The sequence below is a fragment of the Carcharodon carcharias genome, chromosome 16 (assembly GCF_017639515.1).
Source record: "Carcharodon carcharias isolate sCarCar2 chromosome 16, sCarCar2.pri, whole genome shotgun sequence".
Classification (NCBI taxonomy): Eukaryota; Metazoa; Chordata; class Chondrichthyes; order Lamniformes; family Lamnidae; genus Carcharodon; species Carcharodon carcharias.
The window spans coordinates 102,489,808-102,517,644 of NC_054482.1; the positions used below are offsets into that span (position 1 = coordinate 102,489,808).

The window sequence follows — 27,837 nt, forward strand, 5'->3', positions numbered from 1 at the left end:
GGGACTAATTTGTTAATTAAAAGGACTGAAGCTGTTTGTATTATTTAGTTTTCTGAATTGATCATCACATTTCCCAGATTGTCTCTGAAGTAATGAAAAACTGGCTTAGAAACATAGAAAGTAGGAGCAGGAGTAGGTCATTCGGCTCTTTGAACCTGCTCTGCCATTCAATATGATCATGGCTGATCCTCTGTCTCAATACCATACTCCCGCACGCTCCCCATATCCCTTGACACCTTTAGGGCCTAGAAATCTATTTCCTTCTCAAACATATTCAGTGATTTGGGCCTCCACGGCCTTCTGTGCTAGAGAATTCCACAGGTTCACCACCTTCTGAGTGAAGATGTTTTTCCTCATCTCAATCCTAAATGGTCTACACTGTATCCTGAGACTGTGACCCCTTGGACCCCTTGTTCTAGAACCACCCCACCTCCCCCCCCCCACCCCAGCCAGAAGAAACATCATCCCTGCGTCCAGTCTGTCCATCATTGTCAGAATTTTATACATTTCTATGAGATTCCCTCTCATTCTTCTAAACACTAGTGAAAACAGGCCTAGTCAGCCCAACCTGTCCTCATACGGCTTCTTAAAAGGCCCGGGTTGCGACGTAACTACAAGAGTGTAAGCATGGTGTTTCCTGGTTCATAAAGTTATTTTGGAGGAGGAAGGAGAAGACTGTTGCAGTAAATTTTTCACACTTCTTTAACTTCTAGAAAATGAGTTTACATTCAGCAGAAACTGATTGTGTAAAAGACTCTTTGCTTTCTTGTGGTGGGGAATCTAAATGAAATGTGTGAAGGCATTGGGAGCAGATACCCATGGCAGTTAGTGCCAGCAGCCAAGTCCTGATGACCTGAATGCAGTGCTGCAAGAAGTTCAGTGACCTCACATGAATGATCAGAATGAGTGGATTCATCTTGAATTGCCATATCTTACCATTTGCATCACTAATTTCACAAACTGCTCAATGCAGTACAACTGCATAACTCACATACAATCTCTATCGATCACAACACCTACCTGACATTCATAGCTTCAACTCACACTCACGCACTTAACATTGCTGCTAGCCTGACACCACATGTCACAGGTTACACATGTGCCAGTCATGAATGAATAGCTGGCAATCATCCAAGTAGATAAACTACACTCACTGACCCACTTTCCTCCTCAGGACAAGTTGTGCATAAACTGATGCAACAGGAGCTAACTGGTGGGAGACAGGCACTACTGCATGTCCTAACCCTGATGGAAGAGACGGTGCTCGCCATCACTGAAGTATAACTGTAGCTCACAAAAGTGATGGTACCCTCATATCTAATCTTCCTGTCACATCCTACATCCCCTTTCATCCCTTAGCCTCTTCTGATTTACAAGCTGCAGGTGGTGTAGGAAGAAACTTTTGCCTCATACTTACCCCAACCTTGCTTCCCCACCCTCCTCCTTATTCATTCATGGGATGTGAGTGTTTTTAGCAAGCATTTGTTACCCATCCTTCATTGCCTTTGAGAAGATAGTGGTGAGCCGCCTCACCTGAAACCTACCCTCGCGTCTTTCTTCTTTCAGACATCCAAGAACTGCAACCTAACCAGGCAGTGGTGGAAGTGTAACAAAACACTAATCAAGAAGAAATACCATCATTCACTGTCACCAGCTCAGATGCTGGAACTACATGTAATTTAGAGGATAGCACGGGGCATGGTGAAGAACTGGGCATGAGTGGCCTGCAGTCAGGGCAGGGGTTCAGAGTAGCAGAGGTGCCAGCTTGCTAAGGGTGAGATCGCACATACATTCAGTTGCAGAGGACTTAATTGAGGCCTAGGTCTTTGATGGACAGGCAACAGAAGGCTAAAGGAAGGGTATACACAGCAAAATGCTTGGTGCATTGACAGCCAACTCAGAAAGCCTGTGAGCAATATTCAGGAGGACATAGGAGTCTGATACCAACACGGCAAAAGGCTTTGCGCAGACCCTGGAGCCCATCCTTTCCAACATGGAAGTGATGGCCAACTCCATTAGCACACTTGTAAACCCAACTCTAATGCAGTGCCGATGTCTCAGCTTCCATTGCAGCAGAAGCAGAAGCTACCCAGTGTCTGCAGTGAAAGCTCAGACTTAAGTCACGCAAGGTCAGCTTTCTGCAATACCAGCTGAGATTGCTGTGATCATGGTTATGGATACCAATGTTCAAAGGGGCTTGCAAGTTGAGCATCCTCTCCACCAGGGGCGTGGCAGTTGTTCCATGGAGGATTACCTGCTGTCCTCTCTCGGGATGACAATTAATGCTTCAACCACTGCCACTCTGTCAGTACCATTGCTGTTGCCTACCAGCTGAGACTGCTGACGCCCATTCTAAGACAGTGCTGTTGAAGCTGGGCCTTCTAGGTTCAGGGCTGCTTGAGGTCATCCTCCAAGGAAATCTGCAGTTCCCCCACTGAAAGTCAGCAGCCGTCCACCAGCCATGCTGCAGCCACTGGGGCAACACAGTAGGCATGCTAGGACAGGCAAATGCACATGGGAGAAAGGCTCTCAGTGAATGCATACAGGTGATTAGTTGATCTTGTATGCAACGTGGTATGGTTTGATTTAGAAATTTGGCTTGGAATGTTTATTTTGTGTTGGCTTTTATTTTTGCAAGAGGATACTGTGTTGGTCAGTGATAGGGGGAAGATTAGTCGTGGGACTTGGTGAATGGGGATTTGGGGTTGATTTGACTGGTATCATAATTGGATGAATCATTCATGACTAACACTGCCAGAACGGGGCTGTATTAGTTGCCTACTCCCTTCCTCCTCCTCCTTCTAATCAAATGGTTGTCATATAGGTGGTGGTAAGGGCAGCACCTGGATGATGGCGAGGTCATGTAGCCACAGGGGTTGATATTATAATCTGAGTAGTTTACTAGGCCATTCCGGAGTCCTGATAAGAGCCAAACACATTGCTGTGAACCTAGAGTCACATGTAGGCCAGACCAAGTAAGGATGACAGATTTCCTTTCCTAAAGGACATTAGTGAACCAGATTGGCTTTTACGACAAGCAATGATAATTTCATGTTCAACATTACTGAGCTGCCATGGTGGGATTTGAACCCATGTCCTGAGAGCATTAACCTGGGTCTCTGGATTACTAGTCTAGTGACATTACCCTACGTCATCTTCCTCCCCATGATGGTGCTGGTGATGGTGCTCCAATGCGTGTGCTGCTCATGAACTTCTAGGTGGTAGCTGTTGTGAATTTAGAAGGTTCTGTTGAAGAAGCATTGGCAAAAGCATGCCCTGGAAAGCCTATTAAAACAATTTAATCCATTGTAAAATGCCATTATTAAATCACCAATTGCTTATAAAGAAACAATAAGACAAGTTAACTCAAGGAAATTGTGCTGTAAACATTCCAATATTAGAGGCTCAGTTCACTTTTAAAAAACATAGTGATTAAGTTCGTCAGCATCCCGTGTCTTGCACAAAAGTTTGTTCCATAGGAATTGCTCAATAGGGAATTTTGTAATTTTGGAGCCTGAACAGCACAGCACTTTTTCCCTAACTCTGTTCAAGAAACGCTCCAGTCTCCCTAGTGGTATCATCTAGTTCACCTATGTTACAGCTGAAAATATATTGCAGCCGCAAGTCTACTGTAAAAAGTACTTGCAGATAAATTAGAAGTTACAAACACGAACGATTTGCTAATCATTTGTAAACCAGCACAAGAGTTCTTGCAATAATAAAATAAGAAACAATCTGTGTTTTCAACACAATAACTGAGGAAAGTATGAACGCATAGAACTTCTATTTTGTATTTCTTTATTACTGAGGACACCAGTAGATGCTTTAATAGATGCAACAAGTGTCATTCTGTGAAATAGTGGCCTGAAATTTTCAGGCGGTGGGCGGGCTCGGCGGGAGCAGGCGGGTGCAGTTGCGTAACCGATTGGCGCCCGCAATCGGCTCCGCACCGCCATTTTACGTGTGTGGGCCAATTAAGGCACGCCCAGTGTAAGATGTGAGCCGTAGCACTCAGTAGCACAGAGCTGCCTCAGGGAGATTGAATCGCTATTGTAAATAATGAATAAAAGGTTTAAAAATGTATTTAAACATGTCCCCTCATGAGATGGGACATGTTTTTATATTTATGAAAGTTTTTTAGTTTAATTAATATAAACTTTAGGAAACCTCATCCCACTCATGGATGGCGAAGGCTGCTTGGCCTTTTTGTTTGCCTGCCAACCTTACTGTTGGATGGGCAGCATTAGCAATTATCTTAATCAGCTCCTTATTAGCCTTAATAGGCCGTTTACATATCGGCGGGCATGCAGCCAACTCCGGTGAGCGCCTGCTGAACGAAACATTGTAAGACAGCGCAATGACGTCAGGACGCATGCCCCCTGACATCATTGCGCGTCATTTTATGCATCGGCATGTCGGGCCCGTTCCCCCCCCACGCTGACTGAAAAATCCTGCCCCGTGGAATTTCTATATGTAAAAATACAGTTGTGTTTGGTTTGCTAACAGTAGACCTTTGACATTTAGCTGAAAGACTTATTTGGATCCTGACTTGTGTACTTGGCCCTTTTCCTGGAGATGAGTCTATCAGTTTGGTCAAGCCACCTGGGGAGGGAAGCTGGAAATTCTTTGTCACGTCTTATTGATAGGTTTCCCAAGGCATCATTGGTACCATTCATGGAAATATTCTCAAGCTAGACCATTACATGCTCCTATCTTAGGCAGTGTAACAGACTAACCAAGGACAGGGAGGAGATTAAAAGGGAAACTAGTTTTCTGAGATTCAATTTTAAAAACCTACTTATTCAAAAAAAGGTTTGAAAGATGAATGAGTTAAAGTAGACTGAATTATGATTTAAAAATAATTGTAAATGTTAAATTCTTAAATTTCAATCTACATGACACAATCTCTATGTGACACAAACCCACGTAGGTTCATTCCAGTGTACAAGAAACACTGGAGAATGCCTGTATTGTCCAGATTGCATTTTTTCGTTATGAAATGCATTGTAATAGTACAGTAATACTACTGTTACTGTTTCATACTATGATATTAAATAGTACAATAGTGTTATGTTCCAACTCTTCAGAATCATTATTTATTACATCGCAGTACTGCTAGTCATTTGAAAATTGGCACATGGTCATTTAAAAAACAATTACATGAGTTTAATCTTATTTCACTCAGATCATTCTTTAGAATATCAAATATTTTTGGTGTTCAATAGAGTGCTGTGAGTGAAATGAGAAGATGCAGGTTTATTCTAGTTATAATTTGGCAGTAAATTAGATCTTGAAAGTGAAAAGCTGTTTTAAAACTTTTGATTTAAAAAAAGTCAAGATTGTTTATTGTCTCCTTTCTCTTTCCACCATAGCTGAAGAAGAGGAGGTAGAATCGTTTCTTCCACCAGAGCTTTCAATTCTGAGAGAGCCATTGCAATCATCTGATCAGGCATTTCCTGGATTTCCAGAAGTCTTTCGATTTCCATTTCCCTTTGACCCAGAAGATTACGATGGGGTGGACACAGCTCACAAGCTGCCACAGAGATCCCAGGATAGTACATTTGAAAAACTGATGAGAAATGGATTATCTGAACCAGAGGAGATTCAGACCATTGAGAATGTGGCCCTATCTGTTCAATGTGAGAATGAAAGAATGATAGCTGCAATTGAAAAGAACAGCTTGCAGGTTTGTTTAAATCCATTACATGTTTTCTCTGCCATGATAATTTGTGAAGTGTTTGTCAATTCATATTTACAGCGTTAATTATATTAGATTTCAAAACCTAATGGGCACGTTCTTTGGCTGTCCTATACAAATGTGGATCAGACTTTATTCCTTGCTGACTAAACACCAAGGCTGTGCCTGAGTTTTGTGTTGACACAAAAGAGTTATTTTAATTTGAAGGTAGCACAGCTAAATAGCATTACAACACTTTTCAGCAAAATGGTTAGTGCAGCTGCTATGGTTGAGCATGAAACTTGAAAGAATTACTGCTCCTTCCCATGACATTTTTTTTAATAGACACACACGGACATACAAATTAGGAGCAGAAGTAGACCACTTGGCCCCTCTAGCCTGGTCCGCCATTCAATAAGATCATGGCTGATCTGATTGTAACTTCAACTCCACATTCCCACCTACCGCCGATAATCTTTCACCCCCTTGCATATCAAGAATCTATCTAGCTCTGTCTTAAAAATATTCAAAGACCCTGTTTCCACTGCCTTTTGAAGAAGAGAGTTTCAAAGATTCATGACCCTCTGAGAGAAAAAAAATTCCCCTCATCTCGGTCTTAAATGGGCAACCCTTTATTTTTAAACAGTGATCCCTAGTTCTAGATTCTCCCAAAAGAGGAAACGTCCTTTCCACATCCACCCTGTGAAGACCCCTCTTTGTTTAATTCATGTCGCCTCTCAAGCTTCTAAACTCCATCAGGTACAAGCCTAGCCTGTCCAACATTGCCTCATAAGACAACCTGCCTATTCCAGGTATTAGTCTAGTAAACCTTCTCTGAACTGCTTCCAATGCATTTACATCCTTCTTTAAATAAGTAGACCAATACTGTACACAGTACTCCAGATGTGGTCCCACCAATGCCCGGTGTAACTGAAGCATAACCTCCTTACTTTTGTCTTCAATTCCCCTCGCAATAAACAATAACATTCTATTAGCTTTCCTAATTACTTGCTGTACCTGCATACTAACCTTTTGCGATTCATGCACTAGGACACCCAGATCCCTCTGCACATCAGAGCTCTGCAATATCTCACCATTTAGATAATATGCTTCTTTTTTATTCTTTCTGCAAAAATGGACAACTTCACATTTTCCGGCATTATATCCTTTTTGCCAGATCTTTGCCCACTCACTTAACCTACCTATATCCTTTTGTAGCCTCCTTATGTCCTCTTCACAACTTGCTTTCCTACCTATCTTTGTATCATCAGCAAATTTAGCAATCATACCTTTGGTCCCTTCATCCAAATCATTTATAAATTGTAAAAAGTTGAGGCCCTAGCACTGATCCCTGTGGCACACCACTCATTATATCTTGCTAATGACCTATTTATACCCACTCTCTGTTTCCTGTTACCTAGCCAACCTTCTATCCATGCCAGTATGTTATCCATGAGCTTTTATTTTCTGCAATAACCTTTGCTGTGGCACCTTAACAATTGCCTTCTGGAAATCTGAATACAGTATATCTACCAGTTCCCCTTTATCCACAGCACATGGAACTCCTTCAAAGAATTCCAATAAATTGGTTAAACATGATTTCCCTCTCACAAAGCCATGTTGACTCTGTCTGGTTACCTTGAATTTTTCTAAGTGCCCTGCTATAAGGTTCTTAATAATAGTTTCTAACATTTTCCTTATGGTAGATTTTAAGCTAACTGGCTTGTAGTTTCCTGCTTTCTGTGCCCCTCCCTTTTTGAATAAAGGAGTTACATTTGCTATTTTCCAAACTAATGGAACCTTCCCTGAATCTAGGGAATTTTGGAAAATTAAAACAAACAAGTCAACTATCTCACTAGCCCCTTCTTTTAAGAACCGAGATTGAAGTTCACCAGGACCCAGGGACTTGTCAGCCTGTAGCTCCAACAGTTTGCTCGGTGCCACTTCCCTGGTGATTGTAATTTTCTTGAGTTCCTCTTTCCCTTCCTTTTCCTGACCAACAGCTATTTCTGGGATGTTACTTGTATCCTCTATAGTGAAGACCGACGCAAAATGCCTGTGAATTCATCTGCCATTTCCTTATTTTCCATTATTAATTCCCCAGACCCACTTTCTATAGGACCAACACTTACTTTGTTAACTTATTTTTAAAATATCTATAGAAACTCTTCCTATCTGTTTTTATATTTCTAGCTAGCTTTCTCCCAGACTCTAATTTCCCCTCCTTATTAATCTTTTAATCATTCTTTGCTCTTTTTTATATCTGTACTGTATCTTTGTTGATAAGAAAATGATTTTGATTTTCAACTGCTGTGTCTCAAAGAAATGAGTTCGTTTTGGGAAAAATTATTTAATTTTTTTATTTAAAAAAATGAAATCCACTGGAACACATTCGCTACACCATTTGCAACTTGGTCTTATCTATGGCCAGAAGAGTTATGTTGTGTTCCAGAATTCAATGCCTGCAACACCAACAGTGTAAGTTTTCTCCTGTGCAATCCCATCAATCACACCACAGCACTAGACTTGAATTACCAATACAATAAAATCACAAATGTGTTAGTTGTCAGGTGCAAAGGACCATTATTCGAGCACCAGTGCAAAGGGACTATATTCATAGTATGGACGTTTATTCAGGGAAGGAGTGTTATTACATCCTCAGGACACAGCAAGGATATTGTGTATTTTTAATATGTTTTGTGACCTTTTCTTTAGACTGATGCAACTGCTATAACACAAGTTTCTTTACTGGATCCAAAATGCAAAGCAAAGGAAAACTCTACACATTACATTTTGGAGTCTTCACTCACAAGCTGTGAAACTACTAAATACTCTGCTACAGGTGGTTCCACCATTTATTTGAACTCGGTAAGCAAAACATTAGATAATGTTCATTTTTAAATTTGTTTCAGATGATTGAATTAATTTCTTATCTTGTTCTTCCAATTGTCCACCAATGGATATTAGCTCCCACTAAAGATAAAAATGTCCGATATTTGCACTTGGGGAAAGATTATTACTTTTTAAAAAAGTTTACTTCACTTTTGCATTTTCGCCAATACACAAGTGCTGTTTTTTAAATGATATGCTATGTAAAAGTTATTAGCTAGAAGAATTGTAAACAAATAATTCCTTAAAATACATTAACACAACCTAAGTAAAACTTAAGTAGTTAGATTTTATCCACCAAAAAGTAGTTTCAGAATTCTTTACCCCACCTCTGCACCGGATAATTTCCCCCCTACCTAATACTTGTTATAAAAAGGAACAATTAATTCTTGTTAGAATTAGGATTCAGAACTGTCAATTCTATAATCACAGCATGAACCTGATGACAAATTTGAACGGTAACCTAGATGAACCAATGCTTTTCTCTTGACCAAAGCTTACTTTACTACATAGTAAAGCTATCTTTTTCTTTCATGTTCAGCCTAGAAAGAGGATACCAGGCATACGGTTAAAGAATCAGAGGCAAATGGTTGCAGAGAAGTTGAAAGAAAGTATTCAAGGTCTATAGGGAGAGAAGTAGAGTGAAAAGTAAAGTATAATAAAAGGAGAGAGTGGAAAGCAATAATTTTTACAGCACCTGCATGTAAAGTTGCATCTCGGTATTTTTCATAAAACAATGGACACAGAATGGGAGGCAAAAAAAGGATGAAGAAAAATGGGGAGAGAAACAAAAGATGCTGTCATAAAGTAAAAATTTAAGGAATTAGCTAGGCAAAAAGTTTGATGGCACAAGTTACAGATGGCAGGGGCATAATAAAGGAATGACCACTGATGGAAAGTTGAAGAGAGTGTGAAATAAGTAGTAGCAATGCATTAGAAGAACAGAGTGTGTACAAATTTAAATTGAAGCAGATTATAGGAAAAGAAAGACATTTTCTTTTACTTGTTGATTATGAATGATGTTTTGGGAGATCAACAATACAAAACAATTTTTCTGAACCATTGAAATTTTCCTTGATAGATTGTGATTGAGCTAGAGTACCCTGTTGAAGGAAGTGGATGGCATGGTGATAATGAAGAATCCGGAGACAATGGCTTCCCCGGAGATGGTGATGATCCAGTTGGAAACAGACCGAAAACTGTTCTGGTATGCAGTTTAATGTATATAGTATTTTTTATTTACATTCTGAAGCACTTTGTACAAGCAGTACAGGTTAAAGGTCATAGAAATGTGCATATTTGCAAGGACAACAGCCTTCTCAAATTCACATTCCTACAAATAAGAATTGATAATACTATTAACCCTATGCTTGCTGGCCATAGAATTTGTTCTAACTTTAGGCAGACCCTATTTATTGAGCAGAGTGAGGGCTAATGTTACAGTTTTAGTTTTTGACTGTGATTATTAGCATAAATAATATTGATGAAGAATCAAATTAATAAAATCTAATAGGTTAGTTTCTTCCCTGTTCCCATCGATACCATGTTAATGTTAAAAAGGCAGTTTCCATACTTGAGATCTGCAACGATAAGTTGTATAATTATTTGCAAGCTATCACTTGAGAGTAATTTATTACAAACACAACCTTATCATGGTTATTATATAGCTTTTCTGAAATGAGCTCCTCGTTCAATTTTCTATCCATTTACCTTTCATACAGGGCAGGATTTCCAGGTCGTTGGGCGAGTGCGACGGGCGGGCCAGGGAACTGCCTGAAAATGGACCCCGACCGCGATTTCACGCTGGCTGGCCAATTTACGGCCAGCCAGCGTGAAAGGCGTGCTGAGAAGCGCAGCGCCGCCGGGGCAGGGACGGGAGGAGTGCGAGCGCAAAAGCCTGCGCATGCGCGGGGGAGTGCACACTGAACTCCCTGAAGGCAGAGAGCTAAAGGATATTAAAATCAAAAATAAAGATTATGAAAATGTAAAAAACATGCCATCACATAGGACTCACTCATGTCAACAAGGACATAGTAAAAATGCTGTCAAAACATTTTTTTAAATTAACGTTGGAAAACTCATCCTGCCCGTGGATGACGTTTCCTAAAAAGTCCAAAGGCCGCTTGGCCGATTCACCTGCCCGCAAACTGTAAGGTTGGATGGGCAGCGAAAAAGAGCTTTTAATTAATTGATTAATGGCCTTAATAGGCCTCTTGATTGTCGGCAGGCACGCTGCCGACTCTTGTGTGCACCCGCTGACTGAAAATGCGCAATGACATTGGGGTGCTCGCCCAGTATAATTGCGCGCTATTTTATGCCCTGTCGGGTCGGGTGCACGCCCACCCAAGGGAGTAAAATCCTGCCCACTTGGTTGCAGTTCCATAGGTACTTCACCCAAGTGGATTTTCTTAATTTGTGCACAGTGAGTGTGAGCAGGATTTGCGCCCCAATATGGGAGTGAGAATGATGGCAGGCAGCCTGCAAGTGGTGGGTACCTACCTTAAGGTAATTTTAAAGGCCAATTAAGGTCAGTTATCAGAAGCTAACTGCCTGGAGACAGCCTCCCCGCAGGAGATGGGGAGGCAGTTGCAGCTGGGAACAAGTACTCCAGGATGCCTTTAATGTCAGGATCTCGACCCAAAATGCAAAATGCTGCCTGTTATATCTACGACTGATCCTATCCTTGCAATGACATGCACACACGGACTTTAGCAGGTTTTCCTGAATAGTGATGAGAAGTGTTTAATTTTCTCAGACTAGGGACATTAAAGAAGTTGTAGCAGTTATGATTTTGTAGAATTTTCAAAGCTGATTATTCGATTAATTGAACATTTTAATCATATTTCATATATTGCTAAATTACCCCAAAGAGTTTGTGGAGTACTAGAATTTTTAAAAACAGTTTAATTGTTGATGGCAGCTTGTGTGGATATTTCAGGAATAATTTCCTTTTTGTTTCAGTTTAACTGTACATACTTCACACCTAGCAAGGAGTCTGAAATGCCTTCCCATTCTGGATTCCCTTCTCTGACACAAATCAACAATGCAACTTTGAACATGGAGCTGTACAACACAGATCTGTTCCGTACTCCCTCACAAGGAATGCACACTGTTTCAGAGAATCGCCCATTATTTGTTGAGGTAATCATCTTGGCATGCTTGCGTAAATGAGCTAAAGAATTGTGTAGGCTGTGGCTTTAGCTAAACTATTGCAGTTCTTCTTTTGGCATTGATGCATGGATTTGAGAGAACAGATGGTTAATTTGTGGTTTAAATTTCTTTAGTTTGCCAGAGAAAATTGTAGGAACAATAAGTCCAAAATTATATTGGGGGTTTGACCAAAGGGATTTTTCTAAGCATGACGCTGACCATAATTTCATTCTAGTGTGCAATGGTAGTTGTGAAACTAGCGATTTTCCCCACAAATGTTGCACCAGCCTCCTAGTACAATACTCAGTTTGTTTATTTACATTCTGCTCATTCTCAGCATTGCAGATTGGTGTGAAATAGTGTTACAATTAACACCCAAATTTACCAAGTTCATGTTCAACAAAATTAATGCAATGGCTGATCATTCAGTTGCTTAATGATCTATTGATAATGGTGCATTTAAAAGGGTACCGTTTCCCCACAAACTGCTGAAGGGTAAATTTAATTGTTGTTAGTGTAATGTGCCTATTTCTATTGTTCCAATGTGTATTTATAGATAGAATGATCATACACTGCTTCTAGGAGTTGAGAATGAGAGCCAAGAAAACACCTTTAATACTTTCTCCCAATGGTCTAACCTACATTTACAACAAATGGCAATTTCCATAAAGAAACCAGTATCATCAATGAACTAAAACTTGCAGCCGAAAACATGGCATACAAGGAGTACAGTTACCAGCTTACCATGATATTTTACACAGGAGACCATGTGCACTGCCCACCACATTCCCCTATCCATTTTGAAGAAGGGTAAATACCGCATTGTTGAACTATTGCACTCAGATTATAAAAATATTAAACTTATCTACAATTCAATGATGCTGAATACTGGTACAATACTTTGTTTGTATTTAAACAGTTTTAAAAAAAGGTTAGGATCTTAAATAAGAACAAAAACACTGGAAATACCCGGCAGGTTAGGTAGCTTTTTTTTATTCTTCCACAGGATGTGGGCATCACTGGCGCCAGCATTCATTGCCCATCCCTAATTGCCCTTGAGAAAGTGGTGGTGAGCTGCCTTCTTGAACCTCTGCAGTCCATGTGGTGAAGGTACACCCACAGTGCTTTTAGAGAAAGAGTTAGGATTTTGACCCAACAACAGTCAGAATGGTATATGGCTAGGTGGGGAACTTGGAGGTAGTGGTCTTCTCTTGTGTCTGCCCCCTTTGTCCTTTTAGATGGTAGAGGTCACAGGTTTGGAAAGTGCTGTTGAAGGAGCCTTGGTGAGTTGCTGCAGTGCATCTTGAAGATTGTGCATACAGCTGCCACTGTGCATCGGTGGTGGGGGGATTGAACGTTGAAGGTGTTGAATGGAGTGTCAGTTAAGTGGGCTGCTTTGTCCTGGATGGTGTCAAGCTTCTTGGGTGTTGTTGGAGCTACACTCATCCAAGCAAGTGGAGAGTATTCCATCACACTCCTGACTTGTGCCTTGTAGATGGTGGTAAGGCTTTGGGGAATCTGGAGGTGAGTTACTCAAACGAACACGTGAAATAGGAGCAGAAGTAGGCCATTCGGCCCCTTGAGCCTGCTCCGCTATTCAATAAAATCATGGCTGATCCATTTGTGTTTCTAATTCTAAATTCCCATCTACCCCTGACAACCTTTGATTCCCTTACCGAACAAGAATCTGTCTACATCTGCCTTAAAAATATTCATTGACCCTGCTTCCACTGCCTTCTGAGACAGAGAGTTCCAAAGTCGCATAACCATCTGAGAGAAAAAATCTCCACTCATCTCTGCCCAATAAGGACGACCCCTAATTTTAAAACAGTGCCCTCTAGCTCTGGACTCGGCCACAAGAGGAAACATTCTTTCCACAACCACCTTGTCAAGACCATTAAGGATCTTATACACTTCAATCAAGTCACCCCTCACTCTTCTGAACTCCAGTAGAAATAAGCCCAGCCTGTCCAACCTATCCTCATAAGGCAACGCGCTCATTCCGGGTATCAATCTAGTAAATCTCCTCTGCACCACCTTCAATGCATTTACATCCTTCTTCAAACAAGGAGACCAAAACTGTACACAATATTCAAGATATGGGCCAGAATTTTCAGCCCCTCTTGGCGTCAAGAGGTGAGTTATTCATACGATCGGTTTTGCGCTGTCATGAAACTAGTTTGTGATCGTCCACTCCGACCATCAATGGTGGGCCGCATCTCCTGCCGCCGGATGTCGGCAACATCATTTCAGTACATTTGCATCTAACTATAAACCCTGCTCATCAGAATCATCCCCCCCCCTGCCCCCATCACGCTGGATCATGTGGGTGAATTGGCTTGATTGCACACCGATTCAACAAATTTCATAGGGGATCTTTTACACTGAGATCATTTATTAAATCTGCCTCATTACACATTACCAGATCCAAAATAGCCTGATCCCTGGATGGATCCACAACATATTGTTCTAGGAAACATTCCCAAATACACTCTATGAATTCTGGCTTGTGGCTACCTCTGCCGATTTGATTTTCCCAATATACATGAAGATTAAAGCCATCCTTGGTTGATGTACTGCCTCTTTTACATGCCCTCATTATCTCCTGATTTATCCTCTGTCCTACAGTATAACTACTGTTAGGGGGCCTATAGACTACTCCCACCAGTGCCTTCTTCCCCATATTATTTCTTACCCCCACCCATATGGATTCTGCATCTTCCAATCCAAGATCATTTCTTGCTATTGGACTTATTCCATCTCATACTAACAAAGCTACTCCACCACCCTTTCCTTCCTGCCTGTCCTTTCAAAAAGTCAAGTACCCCTGAATATTTAGTTCCCAGCTTTAATCTTACACCACTGGCACCGATGAGCTCATTCATCCCTTTTCTGCACTGGATGGCCGACCTCTTGAGTGCAGAATTGGCACTGACCACCTCTACCACCACCTCCCCAGAGTGGTGAAACTAATGGGCCTCCTGTGGCCAGAGAGAGGGTAGAGGATATCGGAGTGGGCCTCCATGGTGTCCAGAAGGCATCCCAGGGATGCATCACTGAATCGGTGGACTGTGCTTTTCTTGGCTTTTGGGGTCATGCCTTCACCAGTGCCCTCCTGGGCTAAAGCATTGAGAACTGTGCATGCAATTTCCGTTTAAATATGGTGCTCTGCGTGAGGTAGCTGCGAAGTAATGGCATGGCAGGCAAATCGGTAGCCACCCAGCAGTGAGACAGCATGTTTCCTGTGGCTGCATAATTAATGAGGCGGGAATGGGACGAAATGGCGTGAAAACCCGCCACTCCAGCCAGCAGGTAAAACATCAGTTTTCCCACCCGCTGCGCACATAGTGCAAATCTAGAATGATTCCACCCATGGTCTCACCAATGTCCTGTATAACTGAAGCATAACATCCTTACTTTTATGTTCAATTCCTTTCGTAATAAAGGATAGCATTCCATTAGCCTTCTCAATTATTTGCTGTACTAACTTTTTGTGACTCATGTACCAGAACACCTAGATCCCCTGCACCTCAGAATTCTGCAGTCGTTCACCATTTAAATACTACTCTGCTTTTTTATTCTTCCAGCCAAAGGGAACAACTTCATGTTTTCCCACATTGTACTCTATCTGACAGACTTTTGTCCACTCACTCAACTTATCTACATTCGTCTGCAAAATCCTTATGTCTTCTTCACAACATACTTTCTTATCTATCTTTGTGACATCTGCAAACTTAGCTATCATGCCTTCGCTTCCCTCATAAAAGTCATTGATGTAAATTGTAAGAAGTTGAGGCCCCAGCACAGACCCCTGCAGGACTCTACTTGTCACAACCTGCCAACCAGAAAAAGACCCATTTATGCATACACTCTGTTTTCTGCCAGCCAGCCAATTCGCTATCCAGGCTAATATGTTACCCCCAACACCATGAACTTTTATTTTCCGCAATAAGCCTTTGTCGTGGCACCTTATCAAATGCCTTCTGGAAATCCAAGTACATTACATCTACGGGCTCTCCTTTATCCACAGCACATATTGCTCTTTCAAAGAACTCGCTGCAGAATTCCCAGCCTCTGACTTGTTCATATAGCCATAGTATTTATATAGCTGGTCCAGTTCAGTTCCTGGTCAGTGGTAATTCCCAGGATGTTGATAGTGGGGGATTCGGCGATGGTTGAATGTCATGGGAAGATGGTTGGATTCTCTCTTGTTGGAGATTAATTGCCTGGCACTTGTGTGGCGCGAACATAACTTGCCACTTATCAGCCCAAGCCTGAATGTTGTCCAGGTCTTGCTGAATATGAACACTGAATGCTTCAGTATCTGAGGACTCGTGAATGGTGCTGAACATAGTGCAATTATCAGCGAACATCCCCACTTCTGACCTTATGATGGAGGGAAGGTCATTGATGAAGCAACTGAAGATGGTCGGGCCTAGGACACTACCCTGAAGTGCTCCTGCAATGATGTCCTGGGACTGAGATGATTGACCTCCAGCAACCACAACCATCTTCTTTTGTGCTAGGTTTGACCCCAACCAGTGGAGAGTTTTCCCCCGATTCCCATTGACCCCAGTTTTGCTAGAGCTTCTTGATGCCACAATTGGTTGAATGCTGCCTTGATGTCAGGGGCAGTCATGCTCTCCTCACCTCTTGGGTCCAACTCTTTTGTTCATGTTTGGACCAATGCTCTAATGAGGTCAGGAGCTGAGTGGCCTTAGCAGAACTCAAACTGAGCGTCAGTGAGCAGGTTATATGTGAGCAAATGCTACTTGTTAGCACTGTTGATGACTCATTCCATCACTTTGCTGATGATTGAGAGTAAACTGATGGGGCAGTGATTGGCCTGGTTGAATTTGTCCTGCTTTTTGTGTACAGGACATACACCTGGGCTATTTTTCACATTGCCGGGTAGGTGCCAATGTTGTAGCTGTACGGGAACAGCTTGGCTAGGGGCATGCCTAGTTCTGGAGCTCAAGTCTTCAGTACTATTGCTGGAATGTTGTCAGGGCCCATAACCTTTACCACATCCAGTGCCTTCAGCCGTTTCTTGATATCACATAGAGTGAATCAAATTGTTTGATGACTGGCACCTATGATGCTGGAGACCTCCAGAGGAGGTCAAGCTAGATCATCCACTCAGCACTTCTGGCTGTTGTCAGCCCACTTCTTCTGCATGAAAACAGATAGAAAGAGTGTGAGCAGGACACATGGCATGCATGGAATGTGGAGCCATGAATGGAATGAGGACACGAGCTTCAGTGGATATAAGCCTGATGGAGATATGAGGGTGTGTGTGAGAGTTTGTGGTGTTGTCCCTTGAAGTGTAAGATCCCTGTGAGTGCTTGATGGGTTTGTGAGTGTATGAGTTGAGAGTGATGGGACGATGAAATGTCCTGGCAGAATGGATGAAACCCATTCATCCTCTTTTGGCACTGGGTGGCTGTCCTCTTTTGCAGGGCATTGGCGCTGACCACTGCTGCCACTGCTTTCCATGCTGGATTTGTCACCTTGCTTCCTGGCCTTCTCACAGAGCAGGGATAGAGGACATCACGACGAGCCTCCATGGCATCTAAAAGGCATTCCAGGGATGTGTCACTGAATTGGGAGGCTGCAGTCTTCTTTCAAGGCCATGTCTTCTGTGCAACAGTCGTGGGCCGGAAGCCCTGAGAGATGTGCGCGTGGCTGCGCTTTAAGTGTGGCGCCCGGTGTAAGGAAGTGGCAAGGTGACTGCATGGCAGGCAAATCGGAGGCCATCTGACAGCACAATGGCCAGTTTCCAGGGAATGCATGATTAATAAGACGGGATTGAGACTACGCCGTGAAAAGCTGGCATTGCGGCCAGTGGGTAAAAGGTTCTTTTTCCCACCCGTGGCCACACTTAGTACACATCTGGGACGATTCCACCCAAAGTTTCAGTGAGATTATCTTTTGGGAGATTCCCTGAGAAACCTATGGACTCTCTCTTGGTTGCATCTGTCATTTACTCTGTAGTGTGGTGTGTTCAACCACAGTTTGTTAAATCACATGTACCTCAGACTTACCCTGAATGTTAGAGTGTAAGATACATATTGTAAATTGTTTTATCTTTCTGAACTTGTATAGTAAAATTTGTTTTTATTTATTCAAAACCCATGGAATCTTGTGGCTTTATTCCAAAAGCAGGTGCCTTGAATCTCAACCTTTATTTACTTCAAACTAAATGCTATTGGTCCCTAACCGGATCTCCCCCCCCCATGCCCCGGGGTCTGGCCAAGGATCGTAATAATCTCCACCTGATGGTGTGCTAATGGCCCTAAGGCCAATCTGAAATTGTGCCGTTATTCACTAATACAGAGGTGCTCCATGAACTTTCCCCAACAGTAATATTACGGGAGCAGACAAGCAGTGAGGGATATTCACCCCAAGGGTCTCCATGATGACAGCAAAATTAATGTTTCTGCAAAAGAGTGAATTAGGATAAGGGTGCGTCTTTTTCAACAAAGAATGAGAAAAGACATTGTCTCTAGAATTTTTTTCCTCCTTCGGGCTGACTTGCTAATTTGAAGATGTTGTGACTTAAAAGTATTCTAATAAGAAATTATTATTTTTTCTTCCATCACACGGATTTAGGTATCTGTTACCAAATCTGACCCAGAACTTAGCTTTGTTATCCAGACCTGCTACATTTCTCCATCATCGGACCCTGTTGCCTATTCAGACTACAGCATTATTGAAAATATTTGTCCGAAGGAGGATTCTGTGAAATTCTACAGTTCTCAGAAGCTCGATTTCCTGGTGCCTCATGCAGAGATGGAAAAAAAGAGGTTCAGCTTTGTGTTTAAGCCAGTCTACAACATATCCCTAGTCTTCCTTCATTGTGAAATTACATTATGCAGCAAAAAGGATACTGAAAGCCAAGGATTTCCTAATCTTCCTAAGGTTTGCCATATTTCTAAATATAAAATTATTTCAACTATTGAGATTGAAAGATGATATGTTCAAGCAAGATGCAAAATGAAGGCTATTTACACAAGTTAGATGTTTCTTCAGAGTGTCAGAATAATTAAATTTACTTACCTGTGTCCAGTAACGCCTAAGTTAGAAGGTTTTCGGGCATTTATCCAGTTGAAGATAACACACACTTTATCCTAAGAGGATAGTGGGCAAAATTAAAACACATGGGATTCGGGGTGATATACTGGCATGGATTGAGAATTGGTTGACAGACCAGAAACAGAGAGTGCGAATAAATGGGCCTTTTTACGGGTGGCAGGCAGTGATTAGTGGTGTACTGCAGGGATCGGTGCTTGGGCCCCAGCTATTCACAATATATATAAATGATTTGGATGAGGGAACCAAATACAATATTTCTAAGTTTGCTGATGACACAAAACTGGGCAGGATTGTGAGGAGGATGCAAGGAGGCTTCAAGGCGATTTAGAAATGTGTGTGTAGGCAAACACATGGCAATGCAGTATAACATGGAAAAATGTGAAGTTATACGCTTCAGTGTGAAAAACAGAAAGGCAAAGTATTATTTAAATGGTGATATATTGGGAAATGTGGATGTACAAAACGAATTGGGTGTCCTTTTATACCAGCGAATGGAAGTAAACAGGCAGGTGCAGCAAGCAATTAGGAAGGCAAAAGGTATGTTGGCCTTCATTACAAGAGGATTTGAGTTCAGAAGTAGGGATGTCTTACTGCAGTTATACAGGGCCTTGGTGAGACCACACCTGGAGTGCTGTGTGCAGTGTTGGTCTCCCTACCTAAGAAAGGATATTCTTGCCATAGAGGGAGTGCAGCGAAGGTTCACTAGGCTGATACTGGGGATGGCAGGACTATTGAAAGAGGAGAGATTTGTTCAGCTAGGCCTGTATTCACTTGAGTTTAGAAGAATGAGAGGGGATCTGATTGAAACGTATATTCTAACAGGGCTAGACAGACTGGATGCAGGGAGGATGTTCCCCCTGGTTGGGGAGTCTACGTCCAGGGGCCACAGTCTCAGGATACGGGGCAGGCCATTTAGGACTGAGATGAGGAAAAATTTCTTCACTTGGAAGGTGGTTAACCTGTGGAATTCTCGATCACAGAAGGCTGTGGAGGACAGGTCACTGAGTATATTCAAGAAAGAAATTGATAATTTTTTGGATATTAGGGGCATCAGGGGGTATGGAGAGAAATCGGGAATATGGCGTTGAGATAGAGGATCAGCCATGATCACGTTGAATGGCTGAGCAGGCTTGAAGGGCCGAATGGGCTACTGCTACTCATAGTTTCTATGTTTCTAAACGAATTACTGTAGGTTTGCTGATTGGCTGGCAAGCATGAGGGAAACAATAGGTCCCTGGTGTATTTGCTTTGTCAGTGTCTCGACCAGTCAGAGCCAACTTGCCAACCAATCAGCACCCCTTTTCTCATGCAGTATAAATTGATGTTTCCTTTGAAATTTGGCATTCTTGAGTCTGACCTGACAGACAAAAAGTTTCGACAGCTTGTCTCTCTTTTTCAGCAATACTCAAGTCCTGTACTACCAAGAAACTTTACTGGGTTTGATTTAGATTATGTTGTGATTTATTAAATTTCTATTTTACAATATAAATATTTACCAAAAATATTAATTAAACACATGTAAATTGTGCAATTAACCAATCTGTACAGAATTTCACAGACAAATAGCTTATTACTTTTGTAGAAAGAGAATAAATGTAAATTCATGCCCTTAAAATATTTCAGGTAGATCATTTTGCTACAATTGACATCAGAAATTGACATCATTCATTGTCATCACATATATCAATTCATAAATTTCAGTGATAAATCATTTAACTCATTGCTGATAACACATTTGCATTGCAACTGTTGCATTTGTATATACTTGATCTCACTTGGTGTGTTTATTTCATGCTGCAGTGCATTCCTCCTGATGAAGCTTGTATAAATGTGAATTTGCAAATAATAATGGCTATGATGAGAAACAGACAATCCTTTACCAAGCCATTGGCTGTTATTCGTGGAAGAATGAATCTACCTAACACACAAGGTGAGTCAACAACAAAAATCTGAAAGTAGTGTACATGTGTACAATTCCTGTCCATTGGTTCATATAATCAGTAATGTACATTGAATTATGTAAACAGTAATTGCATTTTTCCAGTTCTGGCCCCTCATGCATGCCCTGCTCCCTTTGCCCCACCATTAGCAGCTATAGCTTCCGCTGCCTCAACCTTAAGCTCTGTAATTCCCTCCCTAAATCTTTGCACCTCTCCATGTCTCTCTCCCCCTTCAGGACAGTCCATAAAACCTTCCTCTGACTAAGCTTTTAGTCATCCATCATAAAAGGTCCTTTGGTTCTTTCAATTTTTGTAAGATTATGCTCCTGAAAAGCACCTAAGAATATGTTACAATACTAAAGGGGTTATATAAATACAGATCGCCATCAATGTTTTCTGTTTCATGTCTAGTGTGTTAAGGGCACGAGACTCAAACGTACAGAAATTAAATTGTTCAGTAAAAGATTTTTATTATCCTTGCCATATACTGGAATTATGGCCAGATATTTTTTTTTAGATCTGCTATTATTTGTGCATTTATTCGGATAATTGAATTGACTAATAGGAAAGTTATTTTTGCTGTTCATTGTGGCTTTGCACTATTAAGCCATAAGAACCATGATTTAGGTAATTACTCTCACCAAACTAAGCATACAATAGTGGTCCCTCTGGTAAAATGAGATGTAATATGTTTCAACAATTTGTACTTGTTTTAAGTAGAAGCTATTCTTCAATTGTCCGAATTTTATATGCATAAGTACAAGTAGTCTTCATTGGACTGTAGTTTCTGACAAGAGCAACAAATTGCATTTGTCGCACTCAGCATGCAAAACATCCCAAGGAAAATAACAAGGAACAAGTGCAGGTTAGAGCTGGTAAGTGAAGTGATTTGGTGGGGGGGGGGGTTCAGAAAGTTTTAAAAGGTCAGAGAATTCAGGAGGGAGTTCCAGAGAGTAGGACTGAAAAGTATGTGACTATGATGAGGGGATGCAGAGGCCAGAGTCAGAAGATCATAAGGTGTGAAATGCAATGTAATGCTTGAGGAAACTGTACAAGAAAGCAGGAGTAAAGGTCACGGTATGATTTGAAGATGAAGATGAGAGTTTTAAGTTAGGTGTATCTGGAGCAGGGTGGTACTGTTGGCCAGCAAGGACATTGGTGTGTGGGTTTTATTTTGGAACAAGTTGGAGGGTGAATGATAGAAGGCCAGCAAGAAAAGCAATGGTGTAATTGAGTTTGGAGGTGGTAAAAGCTTGTATGAGGGTTTCATTAGAGATGGGATTAATGTAAGATGGAAGTGAAGATAAGTGGTCTTGGTGACAGAATATAAAGTTTGAAGTTCAGCTCTGGATCAACAATGAGCGCTTGATTGGCATCCCATCCAAAAAATTCTGGAGTGGAGCCCAAAGGCAGACTGATGTCCAAACATGCCATCTTTCTGGCAACTCCTGCAACCAAGTTGGTGTCAAAAGTAATGCTTTGCATTCCTTTGGACTCAGCCAGGGAGGTTGAGAGGGGTTCCTGATGTTTGGGCAATCCAGAGCCTCCATAAATGTTGTCTAGGCTTGTGACCTGGAGAGGACTGTCCAGTTTTGCTGAAGAGCGTTAGCACAAGACAAGAGACAGCAGTTCAGAAATGCAAAGCTCAGCTGGCCGAGTATGGGCCCAGAGAAAACAGATGCCAGCAAATTGTGCACTTTCTCAGCCCAGTGTCTTACAGCAAAATCAGCAGAGACTGCAATACCAGAGTGGGGCTCCTGAGCTACACTAGGCAATAATTAACACAGTTGACCACCATGCTGCAAACCATCATTTCATGAGACGGAAGGCTACTACCACATAAAGCATCTTATAATAATGACCAACACTCTTTTCCACTCGAAAGGAAGCTAATTCCAATGTGGTAAATTTGCCTTTGCACAAATTAAACGGTAATTGATTTGTTATTTTAGCTTAATACCAAGATACAAGTAGAAGGATTGTATTGGATTTTTACAAGAAAATTATTGATCTGCGATGTTGCCGCTCAGCAAAAATTCAAACATTTTGGGTTTACATTTGGACATCATTAGTTTGTGGTAGCAATACATGCATTGTTCAAAAAGACCAATGAAGTGAAGATTAATAGTTATAACCACATGGACATGTGAATGTTATCGTTTAAATCTGCCCCATTAAAAAAAATTGGATATCAAAGAGCAATTGTTTTCAATAAAACCCGCAAAGACATTTTTAAAAAAAATGTGTATGACCTGGGTCTTTGCCTTGGTAGCAAAGCCATAACTTGTCTGCAATTGGAAGCTCAATAACATTTTTAGAATGAGCCATGACAATATCGGTAGGAGTGACCACCACATAGTCCTGGTGGACACAAAGTCCCATCTTCACATTGAGGATACCCTCCACTGTGTTGTGTGGCAGTACCACTGTGCTAAATGGGATAGATTTCGAACAGATCTAGCAACTCAAGACTGGGCAACCATGAGGTGCTGTGGGCCATCAGCAGCAGCAGAATTGTACACAACCACAACCTGTAACCTAATGGCCTGGCATGTCCCCCACTCTACCATTACTAAGCCAAGAATTCAACCCTGGTTCAATGAATGCAGGAGGGCATGCCAGGAGCAGCACTAGGCATACTTAAAAATGAGTTGTCAACCTCATGAAGCTACAACACAGGACACTTGTGTGCCAAACAGCATAAGCAGCAAGTGATAGAGATAAGCTATTCCACAACCAATGGATCAGGCCTAAGCCCTGCAGTCCTGCCACATCCATTCATGAATGATGATGGACAATTAAACAACTCACTGAAGGAGGAGGCTCCACAAATATCCCCATCCTCAATGATGGGGGAGCCCAGCACATCAGTGCAACAGATAAGGCTGAAGCATTTGCAACAATCTTCAGCCAGAAGTGTCGAGTGGATGATCCATATCAGCCTACTCCGGAGTTCCCCAGTATCACAGATACCAGTCTTCACTCCATGTGATATCAAGAAATGGCTGAAAGCACTGATTACTGCAAAGGCTATGGGTCCTGACAATATTCCGGCAATAGTACTGAAGACTTGTGCTCCGGAACTTGCCATGCCCCTAGCCAAATTGTTCCAGTACAGCTACAAAACTGGCATCTACCTGGCAATGTGGAAAATTGCCCTGTACACAAGAAGCAGGATAAATCCAACCCGTCCAATCACTGCCCCATCTATCTACTCTCAAGCATCAGGAAAGTGATGGAAGGGATCATCAACAGTGTTATTAAACGGTATTTGCTTAGCGATAACTGCCCACTAATGCTCAGTTTAGGTTCTGCCAGGGCCACTCAGCTCCTGACCTCATTACAGCCTTGTTCAAACATGGATAAAAGAGCTGAACTCTAGAAGTGAAGTGAGAGTGACTGCCCTTGACATCAAGACAGCAGTTGACCATGTGTGGCATCAAGATGCTCCCGCAAAACTGGTGTCAATCAGAATCGAGGGGAAACTCTGCTAGTTGGAGTTATACCTAGCACAAAGGAAGATGTTTGTGGTTGTTGGAGGTCAATCATTTCAGCTCCATAACATCATTGCAGGAGTTCCTCAGGGTAGTGTCCTAGGCCCAACCATCTTCAGCTGCTTCATCAATGACCTTCCTCCCATCTTAAGGTCAAAAGTGGGGATGCTCGCTGATAATTGCACAATGTTCAGCACTATTCGTGACACCTCACATATTGAAGTAGTCCATGTCCAAATGCAGCAAAACCTGCACAATATCCAGGCTTGGGCTGACAAGTGGCAAGTAACATTCGCATCACACACATGCCAGGCAATGACCAGATCCAGCAAGAGGGAATATAACCATCAGCCCTTGACATTCAATGGCACTACCATCGCTGAATCCCCCACTATCGACATCCTGGGGTTACCATTGACCAGAAACTAAACTGGACTACCATATAAATACTGTGGCTGCAAGAGCAGGTCAGAGGCTAGGAATCCTGTGTTGAGTAACTCACAGTCTGACTCCCCAAAGCTTGCCCATCATCTGGTACAAGGCACAAGTCAGGAGTGTGATGGAATATCCTTCTCACTTGCCTGGCTGAGTGCAGCTACCAACAACACTCAAGAAGCTTGACACAATCCAGGACAAAGCAGCCCACTTGATTGGCACCCCACCCACAAACATTCACTCCCTACACCACCAATGCACAGTAGCAGCAGTGTATACCATCTACAAGATGCACTGCAGGATCTCACCAAGCTTAGACAGCACTTTCCAAACCCACAACTACTACCATCTGGAAAGACAAGGGTAGCAGACATATGAAAACACCACCACCCGGAAGTTCTCCTCCAAGCCTCTCACCACCCTGACTTGGAAATATATTGCTGTTCCTTCACTGCCGCTGGGTCAAATCCCTGGAACTCCCTAACAGCATTGTATGTGTACCTACACCACATGAACTGCAGTGGTTCAAGAAGGCAGCTCACCACCACCTTCTCAAGAGCAACTAGGGATGGGTAAAACTGCTGCCTTAGCCAGTTACACCCACATCCAAGGAAGAATTTTTTTTTAAATTTTACCTACTGAGCATAGACAGAAAATTTCTATGATTTCTATTCTCTTATCACATTCTGTCAGTATCTCTAGAGCACCCCCTAGGACCCACCTTTTGCTGTTTTCTTCTACCATGTAAAGTACTTTGCTTCCAAATTTACTGCCCACTGCCCAGCTCTAACTCTTCACATCTCACAATACCTCCAGTGCCTCTTATGATAACAGGTTACTTGTCCAATGTTCAGCCTTAGATGAGCCACACTTTTTGCTAGATAAACACTGGGAAGAACAAAGCGATTGTCCTTTGTCCCTCAACAAACTCCATGACCTTCCTGCCAGCCACCACCTCTGTCTGAAGCATACCGTTCATGGTCTCGGCAGAGCTCCTGATTCCTTAACCTCTGAGGGTAATTTTAACCAAACCTGTGTGACAGGAGACTGACAGGATTGGATTGGCCCCCTGTTTTCAAAGCTTTCCTGACCAGCCTCCCATCCTCAGCCTTCTAAACTCCAGTTCATCCAAAACTCTGGTGCATGCATCCTATCTTGCAATGTCCCATGAAGGGAATTACGTAGCCTATAAAGTTTATCTGTTTGTCAGCACACTGTAACAATGAAAACATATGAGCATCATCTGGAATGATTACCCCACCCCTTTATAAGCAACATGTATTTGTAACACACAGACTTGGTTTATCCTTTGTTTTCTATGTAAAATAAACAGTCCTTTCAATGTAAAAACATTTTCCTAACTATTTACTTATGTGTTTATGCTGTTTAAACAGTAAGAAGGGGAAAGGAAGAGAGAAGCCCATCAAATGTACTTTACTGAACTGTGATTATACTGTGAACATAGGAGCAGTAGACCATTTGGCCCATTGAGCCTACTCTGCTATTCAAACAGATCATGGTGATCATCTACCTCTACACCATTTTTCCCCACTTAATGTCTTTAGTAAGCAGAAATCTGTTGATTTCTATCTTGAACATGCTCAATGCTTGCATTTACACAAGTCACCAGGATAGAGAATTCCAAAGATTCACCACCCTCTGAGTGAATTAATTCCTCCTCATCTCAGTCTTAAATGGCCTGCCCTTTATTCTGAGACTGTGTCCCCTGGTTCTACACTCATCAGCCAGCGGAAACATCCTATCCATATCTACCCTGTCACACCCTGTAAGAATTTTGGAAATTTCAATGAGATCACCTCTCATTCTTCGAAACTAGAGAATAGAGGCCCAGTTTCCTCGATATCTCCTCATAAGGCAATCCTGGCTTCCAGGATTTAGTCTAGTGAAACTCAGTTGCATTCCCTCTGTGGCAAGCACATCCTTCCTTAGACAATGATACCAAAACTGTACACAGTACACCAGGCGTGGTCTCACCAAGGCTCCAAACAATTGCAGCAAGCCATCTTTACTCCTATACTCAAATCCCCTTACAAGAAGGCCAACATACCATTTGACTTCCTAATTACTTGCTGCACCTGCATGATAGCTTTTCGTGAATCATGAACAAGGGCACCCAGGTCCCTTTGGACATCAATACTTCCCAACCTCTCATCATTTAAGAAAACTCCACCTTTCTGTTTCTTCTACCAAAGTGGATAATTTCATACTTATTCACATTATATTCCACCTGCCATGTTCTTGCCCATTCACTTTGTATGTCCAAATCCTCTTGAAGCCTCCTTGTATTCACCTCATAACTCACATTCCCACCTAGTTCTGTGTCATCAGATAATTTGGAAATATTACATTTGGTCCCCACATACAGATCACTTATATAAATTGTGAACACCTGTGGCCCAAGTACTGATCCTTGCGGTATCCCTCTAGTAACAGCCTGCCGTTCTGAGAATGATCCGTTTATTCCTACTCTGTTTTCTGTCTGTTAATTAATTTTCAATCCACAGCAGTACATTACACCCAATCTCATGTCCTCCAATTTTGTTTACTTTCCTCCTGTGTGGGACCTTATCGAAAGCCTTCTGAAAATTGTTACGATCACAGTCGATGTTATTCGCTGAGCAAGCCAAATCTCAGAGCAAAATTTGTCTTACTGATCATAACTGTTTTTGTTTCGTATTTTGAAAACGAGGGGAAAACTACTGATCCCAGAAGCATAGAATCCCAGTAACACTTCTAGGATTTTAAAATTAAAAGATTTATTAACAAGAAGAAAAAAAAAACTTAAATACGCAAGATTAAAATTACACAGCTGAAGCTGTCTTACAAAACATTCCCCAAAGAAACCCAACTTGGTCAGAACACATAAGTAAACAACATGGCAACAACTGCCTTATAGATTTTTAACCAAGGCAAAAACTGCTGTCACTTTAATAAAGTTTACCACACGACTTCTCACCCTGTTCCACTGTGGTGTGGAAATCCAAAAGAAAGTTCAGAAATAGACTGCTTTCTAAAAACAAAGACTTTTCTGGCTTGAAACTGGATGGCTGCTTCAAATTCACAACTTTTCTTAGCACAGAGCTGGTCTCAGGACATCTCCCCCATGCAGCCACCTCAACTCAACTAAACATCTTTC

General features: G+C 41.9%; 1 protein-coding gene across 3 annotated transcripts in view; it reads left to right on the forward strand.

Moving 5' to 3' along the window:
- tgfbr3 (transforming growth factor, beta receptor III) overlaps window positions 1–27,837 on the forward strand; it is a 223,875-nt gene that overhangs the window by 181,219 nt on the left and 14,819 nt on the right. For all 3 annotated transcript variants that reach the window (XM_041208043.1, XM_041208042.1, XM_041208044.1), the window contains exons 9-14: window positions 5,373–5,686; window positions 8,393–8,545; window positions 9,648–9,773; window positions 11,528–11,707; window positions 18,329–18,637; window positions 20,612–20,741. In XM_041208043.1, coding sequence (XP_041063977.1) covers window positions 5,373–5,686; window positions 8,393–8,545; window positions 9,648–9,773; window positions 11,528–11,707; window positions 18,329–18,637; window positions 20,612–20,741 — 1,212 coding nt within the window. The remainder of the gene's footprint in view (window positions 1–5,372; window positions 5,687–8,392; window positions 8,546–9,647; window positions 9,774–11,527; window positions 11,708–18,328; window positions 18,638–20,611; window positions 20,742–27,837) is intronic.